Source organism: Triturus cristatus, chromosome 10 (assembly GCF_964204655.1).
Source record: "Triturus cristatus chromosome 10, aTriCri1.1, whole genome shotgun sequence".
Classification (NCBI taxonomy): Eukaryota; Metazoa; Chordata; class Amphibia; order Caudata; family Salamandridae; genus Triturus; species Triturus cristatus.
In genome coordinates, this window is record NC_140593.1 from 121112623 (window position 1) to 121126996 (window position 14374).

General features: G+C 44.8%; 1 protein-coding gene across 1 annotated transcript in view; it reads left to right on the forward strand.

Moving 5' to 3' along the window:
* Positions 1-14374, forward strand: part of CMTM7 (CKLF like MARVEL transmembrane domain containing 7) — a 144424-nt gene that overhangs the window by 91181 nt on the left and 38869 nt on the right. Inside the window, exons 2-3 of the mRNA XM_085630580.1 lie at positions 6475-6648; positions 9355-9453. Of these exons, the coding sequence (XP_085486706.1) occupies positions 6475-6648; positions 9355-9453 (273 nt within the window). The remainder of the gene's footprint in view (positions 1-6474; positions 6649-9354; positions 9454-14374) is intronic.

A 14374-nucleotide genomic window follows, 5' to 3' on the forward strand; every position in this document is an offset into this window, starting at 1 on the left:
CTGCCACGGATTCCCTCACTAGCACCCTTTAACAGTGCCATTTAGATTTATAGCACCACTCATACCAGTGTACGGTGTCAGAGCACTTTACACCACACACACATTGCACAGAGACAATCACATGTGTGTAAATCAGTGTATATAAAATGTTACATCAGATAGGACTACAAGGTGTAGTGTAGGAGTGACATGTCATCGATACTGGTAGGCAGTATAGTTTGAGTCCTTATTCTGGAAAAGCACAAATTCAGAATTTAAAACATAACACCATTGTTAGAGGTTCTCTTTCATACAAAGAATTGTTTTCTACCCAAATGAACCCTTTTGGCAAGATTAGGATGATGAAAGACTGGGCAAAAAATCAATAGCTCTAACATATCCCTTGCAGTTTGCATGCAGCTCTAGGATGACAGTTAATAGCTCAATGTTATATATTAGGATTTTGCCTTAGAAACGACAAGTAACAAAAGGAGCTCTCTTACAGAAGCCATAACCCACTGACCTATTTACATTATATGCACTTCGTTATCTGCATGGTACACGTTCTTAGCAGCAGGCACCTTGTCCCTCTGCAGTACCTCAGGATGAGTCAAAACTTCCACTAGACAAACCTCCAGTCTCTTTCCAGGAAGATGATAAATCACCGGAGTTATATTGACGTTTTAATTGATGTCTGAAAATTGCTGGAGGCCAGGAACACGGCAACAGGTGCTTTTAAAATTATAGTATACATTTTTTTTTAAATGACGCCCCCACCCAAAGTCAACGTCCGGTGCAGTCGCACCAATCACATCGCCCTAGAGCCGGCCCTGACACTATGGAATGTCTAGGCGGGACGCAGCACAAAAGATTGTGCTTAGAGGCGGGGAGCCGAGACGAGCGAGAGGCCAGGTTTGTGGCTGTAGTTTTGGACCGTCTTCACCTTAGCCCAGACCCCACAAGTAGTGCTATTCCACATTCCGTTCTGCCATTCCGTCACACTGTGCCTTAATAGATGTGGTCGGGGCGGGGCAGGTTGTCATTAGGCCATCCACAACACGGCCCCTGCGGGACAAGGGGCTCGGTAGGTGGAACAGCTGAACACAAAAGCAGTGTCCTCTGCCAAGCACTCCTTGCACGGAGGCATCCTGTGGTAGGCGGGGAGTACAGGTACTATTCAGAGGCCTAAGATTTACAAAAGAGGTCTAGGATATAGATACAGCACTTATCCCTGTCTCGGGAATATCAGTAAATATATGGTGCAAGGATCAGAGAAGCAAGACCCCTTCGCTTCCCAAAAAGTGGAAGAAAACTTTCACTCAAAGCAATATAAGAAATTTAGATCCGCACTCAAATGCAAAACACAAGTCCATCCAATTTGTGTGTTTTTAAATTGTTCTTTATTTTCATATTCTTTCTTCTAGTAGCCTTCCTAGTAGTAGCCGGCTACTAGGAACGCTACTAGAAGAAAGAATATGAAAATAAAGAACAATTTAAAAACACACAAATTGGATGGACTTGTGTTTTGCATTTGAGTGCGGATCTAAATTTCTTATACTATTCAGAGGCCTTCCTGAAAGGCCAGGTTTTGCTCTACCTTTTGGGCCGTTACCACGTCAGCCCTAAGGGGCTAGCCCGGTGCTGAAGCAATTTGTTTCAGGTGACCTCTCTGCCAGGCCATCGCATTCAGGCAATGGTGGGTGTGGGAGTGTGCAAAGGCTCAGAGACCTCACTGGGAGGCCAGGTGTGGTGTTGGCGCCATTGGGACATTTTACGCTCTGCCCCAATTCCAATAATTAGGTTACCTGCACATGTTCCGTTTTTCAAACGCCAACAAAAGTACTTGCCAAAAAGATCTGTGCTTTATCTGATAACAGTTTTGACTCATCATAAGTTAGCACAGAGGGGTCATGTGCTTGCTGCAAAACACAACATGATGATCCCCGATTTGTATTTTATGTACATAGGCATGTGGGTTACTAGTTTTGCACACCAATTAAATCTCAATCAAATCAAATGTGTGCCCCTGGCCAGGTCCCTTAGCCATCCCCGTAGCCCCGCCCTATAGCCCCCCTCCGTCCAAGCCCCACCCCCTAATCACATCTTAATATGGTGAGTACCTGCACTCATTTTTTCCATTTAAAGCACTGCATATATATATATGTACATCCATCTATGTCTATAGTATGATTTTAATTATCTTGAAACCCTGGAATGCTACCTTGGCCAGAAAATACATAGTAAGCCAAAACCCAACATTTTGTTGAATGTGGAAGCAGAACACTGCTGCTTTAAAAAGTATTTGTTCTTTCGAACCATATCTCATGCTGGCTTGTTTTTCAGCATTTAGTAACATGCTCACTGAAAGCTGGCCTGGCTCAATATTCATTAGCCTGGGCAGAGAAGAGGTAAAAGTCAGCAGCACATTTCAGAATCCGTTTGTTACACATTTTGCACAAAAGCATATTTGTTCACAAAGCAACGCGTGCGAACCCGCGGGCACATGGCTTCTTGTTTATTATGAGGCTGGTTAAGCATCATGCCCCAGACATGCTGTATTCCCTTATTGCAAACCACAATGAAGTTTCATCTCAGCACCCCTTCTTCATTTGCTCACCTCCACCCCACTCTCAGCTCACCGCCCTCTTTGCTTGAGGTTGCCTCCACCTCCTTCACCTCAGTGGGTTGCTAATGCGTTGAAGGGGGTGCTGGTTTCTAATGTACCTGCCTGTTTTGTTGTTGTGGCAGTTTGTGTGTGGAAGCAGGTGGGGGATGCACACAGGCCATGCGCCAGTTTGGGTCAAGCAAACACGTCGCCACTACGTCGCCTGCGCAAGCTCAATAGCTACAAACTGTGGCACGCCCAGGGCACAACAGGCCACAATGCCAGCAAGGTATGTATGCCTTCAAACCCCTATTGGGTAATAAAAGACAAACAGTACTGGGGTGCAACTGCCCCGTTACACTCTTGTACTCCGGCACTAGTGCACCTGCTGCACTATCTATAACTACGACTCTGGTGACTAAGGTTTAAATCATAGCTGCCAAGGTTTCGGATTGCTTATGTGTGACATTTTCATAACTTCAGTGTAATTATGAGTGACATTCAGCGACTATGAGTGACACTTTGTCGTGAGCAAAATCCAACAAGGAAGACGAGAGAAACATATAAATCTCAGAAATTACACCCATTGAAGCAATCAGAAACGCTAAGAAGAGCTTAAAACTGCTAAATAGCACCAGAAATAGAAGGACACTAACCTAGTGCCCTTACATAGGGTTGCTGCGCAGAGGGTGTTCATCGCTGCAGCCAGCCTCCAGATTCAGGGGTTTTGAGGGAAGGAAGAGGTGTGAGAAGGCTACATACATGGGTTTGCTCCCTGGACATTGTGTGTCGCTGCAGTCAGTCCCCAGGTTCATGGCCGGACTGGCCATAGTGGGCGCCGGGCGTTTCCCCGGTAGGCCGCTAGGGTGGGGGCTGTTTTTGGGCCCCTGGGGGCCATTTTTGTTATCGGGGGTCGGCATTATCGGCCCCCTGTAACAAAATCAACCGAAACCAGCCCTCGCAAACTGCTCGGCTGCACTCCCCCTCACCCTAGAGGGGGGTGGCTGAGCAGTTTGTCAGGGCCGGTTTCTGTTCCCAGTCCCACCCTGCCCAGGTTCAGGGGTCTGAGGAAAGGAGGAGGTGGGAAAAGGCTCCATACATGGGGGTGCTGCCTAGAGACTGCTTTTGCTGCAGCAAGGCCCCAGTTTCAGGGGTTATGAGGGAAGCAGAGGGGTGTGAGAAAGCTTCATACACATTGCTCCCAAGTTTTCAGACTGTGTGACATTTCCATGGTTTCAGTGCATGAGTGACACTCGAATGCCAAATGTGTGTCACTTAGTGTAACATTTTCCTGCGAGCAAAACCAAGCAATAAAGTGGTTGGTAAGAGAGAAATATTAGAAATTACACTTTTTTGATCAACAAGAAGCCCTAAAATATCTTTCAACTGCAGCAAAACCCCTGAAATGGAAGGTTAAAATTCTGATACAAAGCTTTGTATACCAAGAAACTATAAAAGTAAAAAGCAATCATCATAAAACATTTCACTTCGCCCCTACCCATGTCATTGCAATACATTGCGTCCTAATAATACAGTCAAGTACCTGCTGTAGAGATCAAACAAACACAGGGTGGATATTCTGATGTTCCAGCCAGTACAAGAAAAGCAAAATCACAGCTGGTACATATATATTTTTACAGTTTATCTGTATACATCACGGAAAAAATATAAATAGAAAGCACGTTTAAATGTGTTACAGGAACTAATACTCAAACACAGAAATTGCAGTTACAAATGAATAAATATAATTTTGTTTCCAGTTGGTATAAGTCATGTTCAGGATCCAGGCCTTTGCAGACTTGAAAATACAACTAATGGCCGTGATTTTCTCTCCGAAGGATTTCAATACTAAACAGAAATGCATGACTCACCCTAGTGCTCCCATTCCACAGTCGGGTGCAGTTTAAAGTTGTCTCAGGGCACACGGATAGTCAGTCACACTCTCACTCTGGTTGGCGGTGGTGTTCAGTGATTAGGGGACCACTAAAATTTTATTTTCTGGCGGGCCAAGCAGCATTGAAGCAGGGAGGATAGCAAATCAGGGGGCCCAGTCACGTATGCTAATTACCTGTCACGTGAACCTGAGCCTCGCATGCGCTCTCAATCTGCGGCAGAAAGCGAAAGTTGAATTTGCCTTCATCATTTATTGGCTACAATGATAGCAGCACAAACTGATGGTGCCGGATGGCGCCAGTGACGGAGATTATAACCAACACGAGGCACAGCCCAGTTTCCCGATTTTTTCAGTGCAGATCTACAGCGGGATGATTTTCTCAATTAATAGGAAATTGAGAACCACAAAATATAATCACAAACACCACGTGTGGCGTTGTGGTGTCTGTTCTCCCGAAGGGGCCCCCTGGAGCTTGGGGGCCCCCCCGCACCGCGGGGGCTGCGGGGGCCTGTGTTACGCCCCTGCTTCGTTACCGTAGACTGGGTTTGTCCCATGTTCCCAACTGAAAAACGTGCTCCGCTGTGCTCTTGACAGATGTGCATATATATGAGGGAATTCTAGGTATGAAACGCCCTACAAATGGTTGCGCGTTTGCTGATGTTGCCCCAATTTTGCAGGCAGGATCTCACAGGAACACCCAGAAACCTACAGCACATCCCATGTCTGCGCATGTAGACATTGCCCCACACGGGGAGTTTCCGCATTTACAGATCACGTTCATAGCACTTACATTTCACCAATGCTGATCCTGTATTTACGATTTTGCTCTTTTAATGTCTGTGTTTAACACTTGAGGTGAACGTAGATGCACAAACACCTCTGAATCAGTCTAGGGGGCCAATTGGACGGGCGTGCAGAGAATGCTAGGGCACTCCTGGGAAAGCTACAGAGCAGGTGGAGTGTTCTGGCTTCTGAAGGTTTTGCATCCACCAGGGGGACTGGACTCCAGCACTTTTCTTTATCTAAATCAGAAATTCAGGATATCAGTTATGTTCATCGTAAAAATGATTTAAAACATATTATGAAAAATTGCTCCACGGAAGAAGATAGAGGTGTTTAGAGGAAAACACTGATTTAAAAACCTAATTCAATCATGTCGGGCAGCAGTTCCTCAGATGCATCTGAACTGGAATTGGAAACACAAAGTAAGATGATGTCCAATGCTCTGTAGAATTAATTGTTTCCGTTAAAAACTGTGACGGATGCATGGCAGAATGTAATCTGGGAGGAGAGAATATGCACTTTATGTTATAGTGATGTACAGACCATTGAGCAGGTCATATTTGCCTGTCCTGCTTTGAACATATAATCAACAGATTTCTAAAACGCCTTAACAAAATAATGGTATTGAAACTGCAATGGAGATGGTAAATTGCCCAGTTAATGAATTAATGCGCTGTAAAATGTTTAAACTTTTAGCTCTGTTTTAAATTTGCATTAGTAAATGTAATTTTGTATAGTGTAGATCCCATTGCAATAGTTAAGTATTTAATAAAACTTAAGCAGGTAATGGGAAGAATAAAAGTAAAGATAGGGGAACCATAAGGTGTGGATTAGGGGGGCAGGGGTGGAAATAAAGATTGGGAGAGTGGGGATTGTGTCACATGGGGTGAGAAGTGAAAGTAAAGACGAGGAGAGGAGGGGTTGGTCCACCGGGGGAAAAGTAAAGCTGGAGCTGGGCCACAGTGGGGTTGCGTCGCGGAGAAGAGGGCAAGGCAAGAGGGAAAGATGGGACAAGGAAACGGGGGGGCTGATTGGGAGGAGAGTATGCGGAGAGCCAGTGGAGGGGGAGATGAGGAAGACACCGACTGGCATTGAAGTAAAGAGAGGGCGTGAGATGCCTACAGAAACTGACGGGGCCCTCTTTTCACTCGCTTGCATTGCTCCGCCTCCGCCTGTGCACATATGACGCCGCCATCTTTTCTTTCCCTCCCAGGTGTGCCTGCTGATCGGTTTTCTTTGTATTCAGTGCTCCTACTGGACGGATTACACCGCATACAGCTACTTTGTGGTTGTCTCGCTCTACGACCTGATTGTGATTTTCATCTTCTTCGTGGTGTACGTCTTCCGAGTGTACAGACTGATGACCTGCCTGTCCTGGCCGCTCGCGGTGAGTATCCTGAGGACCAGGCACCCCTCGCCTGTAAAAACTGCACTAATGAAGGGCAGAATCAATAATCAAGAGCATTGGTGTATTGATCACCTAACCAAATCCATACTTTGCCAAAAGGAAAACATAATTAATAGCAGGACATAATACATTGCATGATCACAGATAAAATGATTATTGATAGGACCAATTGCAGCCTTTTGTGCCTCACTTGCCTTACTTCGGTCCAGGATCCTACTACAATCTCTCGAGAACAAACACTCGCACACAGTAGACTGGACTTGGATCTTCCTTGGTCTCAGATACAGAGGGGGTCACAGGTAGACACTAAATCCAAATAGGTCTCAGAGAATAAAACTATGGACGTCCACTCGCTGGTAACCTAGATTCCAGGAAGCCTGGACCTTCAGGTGCTGCCCTGGTTACCCTCACACATTCTGAACTGATGCTCCTATTATTCCACCTAGGACTGGGGCGCGTGCACCCTGCCTTTTGGATGTTAAAGGGTCTAATCAATTCGCCCCAGAATTTTCCCAGGGCCACATTCATCTTCACTTGGGCAGCAAACTGGCAGGCAAAGAAAGGATTGTGTGTGCTGGTGAGGATTAACTCTCCTGTGTCCCGTGAGGATCAGGCGAGTAGTTTGGTAGACCTTGGATGCTTGGCCAAGAACATACAGCTTAGCACTCAAAGTCTCTTTCACCGCTCCGCATTATGGTAGTGACATTGCTGATGCCATGGTCAGCCTACACCGCTTGAGAGGGTTTGACCCCATGTTGTAAGCCGGGGATGTCTAAACCACGTCCAGAAGGACCGGGCCCATGCCACATTTTCAAGAGATACGTACATATGTTATATGTGCATGCAAATGTCATCTACGTAGTCCGAGGTTATCCCGACCTGGTGGACTTATGTTAAACTAGAATCACATGCCCGTCCACCCGCTGCAGACAAACTTTCCTATTCATAAACGTCATAAACTGGGTCTCTAGGAGCAAATTCACCTAGGAGAGGGCTGAGAGTATTTCACGCTTCCCCAACGAGTAGCTTGTGAGCCGCTAGTAGGTCTCCGGCTACCTGAAGCAGCTCTCCTGCGTGCAGCCCAGCCTAATAAATTACAAGTTTTTCCTTGTTTGAATTCATATACGTACAACCAAAATGGAAAAACGTGTATTTGAGTTGAAAATGTATGTAGTTTCAAAACTCAAGAACTGATATTTTGAGAAAAATGACTTTCCAAAATACATTTAAAGCTGATATTTCAGTAATAACTCATGCAGTGTTGAGGAGATGATGTACTAATATTATTGCCTTGGTGCCAGGAGCACTGCAGCTATGGCTGTCATACATCACTCATGCTGAGGCATTTCAGAGTGATTGTCCTGTTTGCATTACTGCTGACAGCACTGCCTGCTGCACTGAGGTGGCCATGGTTGGTAATCTAGCCTGGGGTGGCCCCTACTGTTATCCTGTCTGATGTGGTCACTATTACAACACTAACAATAGCTCCGGATGGTTTTCGCTGAACATAAGTAGCTCTTATTACAGAAATAGTTGCGGACTCCTGCACTAGTTACCGGAACAAATGCAAGCAAAATCCTCATTTTTCGAAGGGAGTGTGAAGAATATTATGACTTTAATAAAGACACGAAGGCACAATAATGCACAACTTCTTTATTGCTGTTCCCTATAGTAGTAAGACATATACCTCAAAACATAATTTTACGATGAGTCCCTTTACTCGAGGCCTGGAGCCCAAAAAATGTCTCTGCTTTCTCTTTTCAGCAACTTGTAAGATCTCTTTCAGACTTCCTGCTGTAATATCTGTTGTTGAAAGCATAACGCGTCTTGACCAATGAGTTTCAGAGCCACACCCACCCGCCTCTTCTCTATCTGCACACACCCACAGTGCTACCGCAGCAGAAAATGCCTGGCCATGAGGGATGTCGAAATAAACCCAATCGTTGCACTCTGGCGAGCTATAACTTCTTTCTTCTGCTCTCTTGCACAATGCACCACACATAGTTTCCTGCAATCAGCGAAAGAGAGGTATAAAAAAGACTGTACAAGATCTTTGTAATCGCTGTTTGAAAAGTGCATTTATATAAATCAAGCTATACATATCCAAAGCTCTGGCCCCGACCAACTCATACACACGTCAATTTCATGTCTGATGCTCTTTTTCAGGAGACAAATCAAAGCAATCTCTGGCAGAGCTTCCCCAAACATAGCTTTCCTATTGCATGACCATTGTGAAACATAATGGCAAAACCCATTCACATCCTAAAGCACAGAATATGTACTCTTTCAAGGTCTGACCAACCAAACTCTCCTCAGCAAATGGTAAACCAGTGGATAACCAGTAAACCATCCGGCATCTGCCAATTTGCGCTCCGCCTTCACCACTATTGCTAACCTATAGGCATTATTGACCAAGTATGGCAAACTCTTTAATAATTATTTAAGACAAAAAAAAAGTTACCACCATCACCAGTGGAGATGTAACGGTGTCCACACCTTTTCCGGAATTCTGTACAGGGCTTTATTGAGAGGCGGATAGTCGAGTAAGCTACTTCTATATAACAAGTTGAACAGAGAAGTCCTCCTAACTTGTACAACGGGAGTTTGTCTGTCTTCCTGTCATTTAGTGAACATTGGTTTGGTGACATTAAGTAAAGTTCATACTTTCTTTGTTTTTTCCAACAGGAACTTATACATTATATAATTGGTACACTGCTGCTGTTCATTGCATCGATAGTCGCGATTACAAAAAGCTACGGCTTATCTGGACTCATAGCAGGAGGGGTGAGTGATTTTTCAAAACTTATGTAATGCACATTTTTTTCTTCACTTAATGCTGGTGTGATTCTAAGTACTCTCAAATAGAACTGGTTAGAGAACCCAGCTAAAGTGATTTAACCAGGATCACACACATGGGCCAGCTTGGATTAGAACTTGAATCGAGCGGCATTCTGCAACCTATTCAATGGACCTAATTTCCTTCTGCAACTAGCATCCACAGTAAGCCAAAGTACAAGAGATCAAGTCTCCTGAACATGTTTTTAGAGACACGTGTTCCAGACGTGAAGATGCACTGATGTCCTTAAACATTTAGGGACTGTCCACCTTTATTTACTCATCCATTCCTACAGTCAATGTGTGAAGCCAGGACCTTCTGTCACTTATCTACTGCACATCAATGCTCGCTGTACTGTCATATCGTTATGGCATTCCCGCTGATGGAGCAGATCTCATGTTGTCATGGCATTCCCGCTGATGGAGCAGATCTCATGTCATATGCAAAAAAAGGATGCTTGGATCCAGTTCAGGGAAGACCTGGCTTGGCAGTTCGGGCTGGACTGTTCCCATGAGGCACAGGGTCAAGACTGATTTGCATATAGCTGGGTCTGAACTGAGGTGGCGAAGTGAGCTAAAGAACGATGATGGATTCAACCCAGATCTGTGACTGGGGGTGAGTGTTAAAAAAGTTTCAGCACTCCGTCCATCATCTACTTGTGTTTGCTCATGTTGCTGATGGAGCCAATCTCATGTTGTCATGGCATTCCTGCTGATGGAGCTGATCTCACATTGTCATGGCATTCCCGCTGATGGAGCCGATCTCCTGTTGTCATGGCATTCCCGCTGATGAGGCAGATCTCCTGTTGTCATAGCATTCCCGCTGATGGGGCAGATCTCCTTTTGTCATGACATTCCCGCTGATGGGGCAGATCTCCTGTTGTCATGACATTCCCATTGATGGAGCATATCTCCTGTTGTCATGGCATTCCCGTTGATGGAGCAGATCTCCCCTTTTCATGGCATTCCCGCTGATGGAGCAGATCTCATGTTGTCATGGCATTCCCGCTGATGGAGCAGATCTCATGTTGTCATGGCATTCCCGCAGATTGAGCAGATCTCATGTTGTCATGGCATCCCCGCTGATGGAGCTGATCTCACATTGTCATGGCATTCCCGCTGATGGAGCCGATCTCCTGTTGTCATAGCATTCCCGCTGATGGGGCAGATCTCCTGTTGTCATGACATTCCCATTGATGGAGCATATCTCCTGTTGTCATGGCATTCCCATTGATGGAGCAGATCTCCCCTTTTCATGGCATTCCCGCTGATGGAGCAGATCTCATGTTGTCATGTCATTCCCGCAGATTGAGCAGATCTCATGTTGTCATGGCATCCCCGCTGATGGAGCTGATCTCACATTGTCATGGCATTCCCGCTGATGGAGCCGATCTCCTGTTGTCATAGCATTCCCGCTGATGGGGCAGATCTCCTTTTGTCATGGCATTCCCATTGATGGAGCAGATCTCCCCTTTTCATGGCATTCCCTTTGATGGAGCAGATCTCCCCTTTTCATGGCATCCCCACTGATTTTTTTTTTTTTTTTTGAGAACTTTTATTAACCATAGTTGCATCAATTGGCAATGTACAATTCTGCGACATAGCATCAGGTCAGCAATGTTCGAGTACATACCGTCAAATGTTTAAACACAGCCATTTAGCCGACAACCCGGAGGTCCGGCGGCGGAGCTCAGTTGTACCTAGATAGAGGATTCAGGTGTGTACATTGCGTGTAAGCGAATCGGTGGTGCTTTTCTGATATGTGTCGCGTTATTTCTCAGCTAAAAGCGCATTGTCCGCGTGTGAGGGGGGCGCTTCGTGTCCGCCCGCTGCGCAGCATTGTCAGCTAGCTCCTGGGCTCACAGAAGGATGTGTGCTGGGTGCTGGGTTGTCCGTCAAGCGCCCTGATTTGTGGGCATCGTAGTCCCGGTGGCCCGCGTGTAGCGTGGGGTGGAGCGCGTCAAGGAAGTTGCAGCGTAGTTCGCAAGGGTGCGCGTGGCGACCGTTGCTATGATGGAACACATGCTCTGCTAGGGAGCGTAGTCAGTCGCCGAATTGTGTCCCGGGTGTGCAACGTAAACTTTAGGGATCAAGGTCAGGGTCGAGAACTCGGGTAGGGGCCAGAAGAAGAAGGGTGAGGGGGGGGGGGGGGGAAGTGGAGATCCGCGTGCAGCAATGTGTGAGGAGATAGGGGCTGTCCAGCAGGGCGTAGCCGGCCGTCCGGGGAGCGCGTCGAGTGGCTGGTCGTGAGGGGGGGGGGGGGAGGAGAAGAGGGGGGGGGGTCGTCAGTGTGCGCGCCCTCTCGGGTAGCAGCGGCGGTAAGTCCCGCGCGTGCGCCAGAGCACAGCGCAAGAAGTATCCGACAGTAGTAGCCTGCCGCGTGGTACGTGAGACGTGTCTGGGGAATATGCAGGTCATGGCATCCCCACTGATGGAGTAGATCCTTTGTTGTCATGGCATTCCCGCTAATTGAGCAGACCTCTTAATATTTAACCTCTCCCCTGATGTTGTATGTCCCCAGCTGTCTACCTAAGATACTGTACTATGATTGAAGAAGGTTACTATGTTTGCACCATTACCAAAAAAATCAAGCATGCAATTGTGAAACTAAAATCAGATTGCTTCTCTTCTTAGTCCAGGTTCTTATATTTAGTAGTGATTTATAATCCTGAAGGATCACATAAACAAATCCATAACTAATGAGTAGCTTTGAGCAGGAAAATTGTCTGTGTCACTTGCGCACAGCCTTCTCCTAAAGTAGACACAAACAGGGGATTGATTCTCTTAAGGAAAACAGAGGTTGGAATCATAATACTCTTAACAAAACATGTTACCTCTGTCACCATCAATACGCTTTATCAACTTTTTTGGAGTGGATTTTTATTTTCCACTCAGTACATGTCATATACAAATACTACATTACATATCTTTCATCAAGATATGTTGATGCTGTGCGGCTATGACTAAAACTAAGACCAAATTACTTGGAAACATTTAACAAAAATCAAATAAACAGATGAACAATCATATATGTTAACAATACCCACATAAAAGACAAAAAACAATCCTAAATTATACTTATTTCAGACAACAATATATAAAGTGTTGAACATATAAAGAAAGTCCTGCACTATTCACATAGTGTTCCAGGGACTTCTGTTCTTCTAGTCCTCACAGAGCAATAATATTTTGGAGTGCCAAAGGGAGGTAGCCTATAGATTTTTGGGAAATCAGGTTTACAATACTATTTTAGATGTTTAACAAATATTGTTGAGGACTTGACGTCGTGTTTATTCCTTATGATTCTTTAAGGCTCGCCTCATCGAAGAACCAACGCGTTTCGACCTTCTACGTGGCACTTATTGTCGAAGGTCTTCATCAGGGTAGACAATTGTTGTACATAGAACTGGGGATATCGCAAACGAGTTTTAAAGATGATAGATTTCTACGATCTTGTAGCTCCAGGAAAAAGCTCAAGTGAACTAGAGCAGAGGAAAGCATCCAGTCAAAAAGGGTAGCCTGGATCTGCCAGGTCCGGGCTCTCGTGTATTATGGCGGCTCTGGGAAAAAGGGGAGCAGCACCTTTGCAGGTCTACTGCGTGACGGTTCAATGAATAGCTCCACAACGATCAGTCATACAATATCTGGCATCAGCTGGGGATCCGCTCGATTCCTCACATAGCTATTAATCGCGTTCGAACACGATTAATAGCTATGTGAGGAATCGAGCGGATCCCCAGCTGATGCCAGACGTAGAAGGTCGAAACGCGTTGGTTCTTCGATGAGGCGAGCCTTAAAGAATCATAAGGAATAAACACGACAACAAGTCCTCAACAATATGTGAATAGTGCAGGACTTTCTTTATATGTTCAACACTTTATATATTGTTGTCTGAAATAAGTATAATTTAGGATTGTTTTTTGTCTTTTATGTGGGTATTGTTAACATATATGATTGTTCATTTGTTTATTTGATTTTTGTTAAATGTTTCCAAGTAATTTGGTCTTAGTTTTAGTCATAGCCGCACAGCATCAACAGATCTTGAAGAAAGATATGTAATGTAGTATTTGTATATGACATGTACTGAGTGGAAAATAAAAATCCACTCCAAAAAAGTTGATAAGCGTATTGATGGTAACAGAGGTAACATGTTTTGTTAAGAGTTCTCCTAAAGTAGAGGCATTCCTCAATATTCCATTCCTCATGTAAATATAACTTTAAACTGTTAAATGTGGCTTCTTATGTATTTTATTTCATAAGGAACACTTTCAATTGATAATTCATATTGACAGGGTTAAATGAAATAGAAATGTATTGTAATTGCATTTATATAGTGATTGCTACCCCTGACGAGGCGTCAAAGCGCTTTTTTGGCGAGTAGCACACTACTCCGGAACCCATTAAGGATTAGTGGGGCATTAGTATAGTGAAATATGAAAGTAATTTGAGTGGTGGAAAAAGGTTTGCATTTATATAGTACTTGCTGCCCCATATGAGGTAATAAAGCTAATTTTCGGTGACTAGCACGCTACTCCCGAACCCTTAAAGGATTATTGATGAATTAGCATAGTGAAATATGAAGTGGTTTCAGCGGTGGATATGTTAGTCTGTTATTTGGATTGAGAATGATAGGGAGGGACAGAGGGAAAAAGGTTTGCAATTATATAGCGCTTGCTATTCCTAATGAGGTGTTGAATCGCTTTTCGGTGAGTAGCACACTACTGCGGAACTCAAACAGGATTAGAATGGCAAAAGTAAAGCACCGAAGAGAAAAAGTCTAAAATATGAGGAGAGGAAGAAAAAGAGCTAGGTAAGTTAAATGGTGAAGATACGGTGAGACAATAGTAAGAAAACATGATGCAAGAGAGTG